Source organism: Vitis riparia, chromosome 9, assembly GCF_004353265.1.
Source record: "Vitis riparia cultivar Riparia Gloire de Montpellier isolate 1030 chromosome 9, EGFV_Vit.rip_1.0, whole genome shotgun sequence".
Taxonomy (NCBI): Eukaryota; Viridiplantae; Streptophyta; class Magnoliopsida; order Vitales; family Vitaceae; genus Vitis; species Vitis riparia.
Genome location: NC_048439.1, coordinates 8,457,757 through 8,460,764, shown reverse-complemented (window position 1 = coordinate 8,460,764; position 3,008 = coordinate 8,457,757). Strand labels below are relative to the sequence as shown.

Below are 3,008 nucleotides of genomic sequence, written 5' to 3'. Positions count from 1 at the left end.
TTCGATATATCTTTCCATCGCTTGACAAAAGAGCTCTGTTTGTGCTTGTTTCCTGGGAGATTGCGAGCAAATTGAAGGAGAAAAATGGCGAAAGAGGATGTCTTCGTTGGATCCATAGATCAAGGCACCACCAGTACACGGTTCATAATCTATGACCGGTCTGCTCAGCCGGTTGGATCTCACCAGGTGGAGTTCACTCAGTTCTACCCAGAAGCAGGGTATGAATTACTTAATTTTTACATGTACAGAATGGAATCTTTCTCTTTCTTGTTCTCTCTGAAAAAATCTTTGTTTCTATGGATGTTTGCGGTAGATGGGTGGAGCATGATCCAATGGAGATTTTGGAGAGTGTGAGAGTGTGCATAGAGAAGGCCATTGATAAGGCGACTGCAGATGGGCACAACGTGGATAGTGGATTGAAAGCGATTGGGCTGACCAATCAGAGAGAGACTACTCTCATCTGGAGCAAATCTACTGGTCTTCCTCTCTACCACGCCATTGTTTGGATGGATGCTAGAACCAGTTCTATTTGCAGGTTTTTATTTATTTTGTTCTTGATTGTTGTTAGGTTGTTTTGAGGATTGAAGATTTGGGTCATCTTATTTTTTGATTTTGATTACTACCCGTTGCTTGATGCTTGGATTCTGAACTGGGTTTTTGTTACGTTTGAATTTTCTGGTCATGAAATAGTCACAGCAGGGAGTTATTTGGCACTGGAAAATGCTGGAGAAATAGTTCTCTGAGAAATCTAAGAGTGGTTCTTTGATTAAAGAAAAAAAAATGATACATTTTTTATTCATAATTATGAAGATTAATTTGTGATTTATTTCTAACATTGAGAATGTTGAAAAATTTGGGATTTTGCCAAAATATGTGTGCAATTTTTGGTTTCAATTAATTTTCCTGATGAAAGAGTTGTGAGTTTAGTGTATGAATAGTTTAGGAATTTTATTCTGGTGCTCACAACCCAAGTTTGGAATCATTTGGATGGTGCATTTTGTTTTTGCAGGAAATTGGAGAAAGAATTACCTGGGGGAAGAACACATTTTGTGGAGACATGTGGTTTGCCCATAAGCACTTATTTCAGCGCATTGAAGCTTCTCTGGTTGTTGGAAAATGTGGATGCTGTGAAAAAAGCAGTTGAAGCAGGGGATGCTCTGTTTGGAACAATAGACACTTGGTTGATTTGGAATATGACTGGAGGCTTGAATGGTGGGGTTCATGTCACTGATGTCTCAAATGCATCCAGAACAATGCTCATGAATCTCAAAACCCTTGATTGGGATAAACCCACATTAGATACCCTAGGCATTTCTGCTGAAATTTTGCCCAAGATTGTCAGTAATGCTGAGATTATTGGAACAGTTGCAAAGGGATGGCCCATTCCTGGGCTCCCAATTTCTGGATGCCTTGGTGACCAGCATGCTGCAATGCTGGGCCAAGCTTGCCGAAAAGGTGAGGCCAAAAGCACATATGGGACTGGGGCTTTCATACTTCTCAATACAGGTGAGGAGGTAATCGAGTCCAAACATGGGCTTTTAACCACTTTGGCATTTAAGCTTGGACGAGAAGCTCCAACCAACTATGCTCTAGAGGGCTCTATTGCAATTGCAGGAGCTGCAGTTCAGTGGCTCAGAGACAGCCTTGGTATAATAAGCACTGCAAGTGAGATTGAGGAATTAGCAGCAAAGGTTGATTCTTCAGGTGGGGTTTATTTTGTGCCAGCATTCAATGGATTGTTTGCTCCATGGTGGCGTGATGATGCTCGTGGGGTTTGCATTGGGATCACAAGATTTACAAACAAGTCTCACATTGCTCGAGCTGTGCTTGAGAGTATGTGTTTTCAGGTAAAGGATGTCCTAGATTCAATGCACAAGGATGCAGGGGAGAAGGGTGAGGTCAAGAATGAGAAGGGGGAGTTCTTGCTTAGAGTTGATGGTGGTGCAACCATTAACAATCTTTTGATGCAAATTCAGGTTCGTATTTTCTGCTATTCTTTGATCCAATATCTGCTTCGTTGCTGTAACACGTAACAGTAATGGTTTCTGTTTTCTGCATTGCTAAACTTCTCTTGCTTCAATTCTCCCCTTTTTGATGGGAATTACAAAACTTGAACCTATACATTACCTGTAAGCCTTCTATACTGCAACCATGATAATAATGTAAGGTGTTGGTTCTGGATTTGGTATCGTCTAATCATGAAATGCACTAATTTCCTCGAATTGTTCCACTCCGTTCCAATCTTTTGTTCTATAATTTTGTGTACATCTAGCAAAAGCTGCAACAAGAATTATGTTTTTGAAGGTGTGATCACTTTTTTTGCATTCCTATTTTTTCCTCCACATTTTTTTTTTTCATTTGTTTGAACTGATGTTAGCCATTTTCCCAAATGAAAGTAAACAACAATTTTGTCATCACTTCAGGCCCATATGAAGTTTTAACAAATTGATATGAGTTTGAACTTATCTTCTTTTTATTTTTGTTCATGTCAATGGCTGGTGATCATGTGGTACAATCCTATTCTGTCTTCATGCTTGTGGTATCTTATATCAGACTGCCCATAATCCCATACTGTCCTTGTTTGAACTGTTTAATTTGACAATTTGTTGTCTAATGATTTGCAGGCTGATCTGTTGGGGAACCCGGTGGTTAGACCAGCTGATATAGAGACAACAGCTCTTGGAGCCGCTTATGCAGCTGGATTAGCAGTGGGGATTTGGACAGAAGACGAGATTTTTGATTCTGGAGAAAAGGTGAAGCTTGCTACCACATTTTATCCAGCATTAGACGAGGAACGGAGGAATAAGAAGGTGGAGTCTTGGTGCAAAGCTGTTTCAAGGACTTTCGACTTGGCGGATCTTTCTCTTTAACCAACTCCTATTTCATCCCTTTAAAGTTCATGTTTATATACTTCTATTATTTCAAATAATGAAATCATCCCTTGTGTAGATTTTGTGTATGACACACTATTTCATGATTATATTGGAGAGAATTCGCATTCTACAGAA

At 39.8% G+C, this 3,008-nt stretch overlaps 1 protein-coding gene across 1 annotated transcript; it reads left to right on the top strand.

Annotated features, from left to right (window-relative positions):
• LOC117922141 (glycerol kinase-like) lies at window positions 1-3,008 on the top strand. The gene is made up of 4 exons (XM_034840173.1): window positions 1-218; window positions 314-535; window positions 1,010-1,976; window positions 2,625-3,008. Exons 1-4 carry the CDS (start codon window positions 85-87, stop codon window positions 2,868-2,870), a joined length of 1,569 nt encoding a protein of 522 aa, XP_034696064.1. The 5' UTR covers window positions 1-84; the 3' UTR covers window positions 2,871-3,008.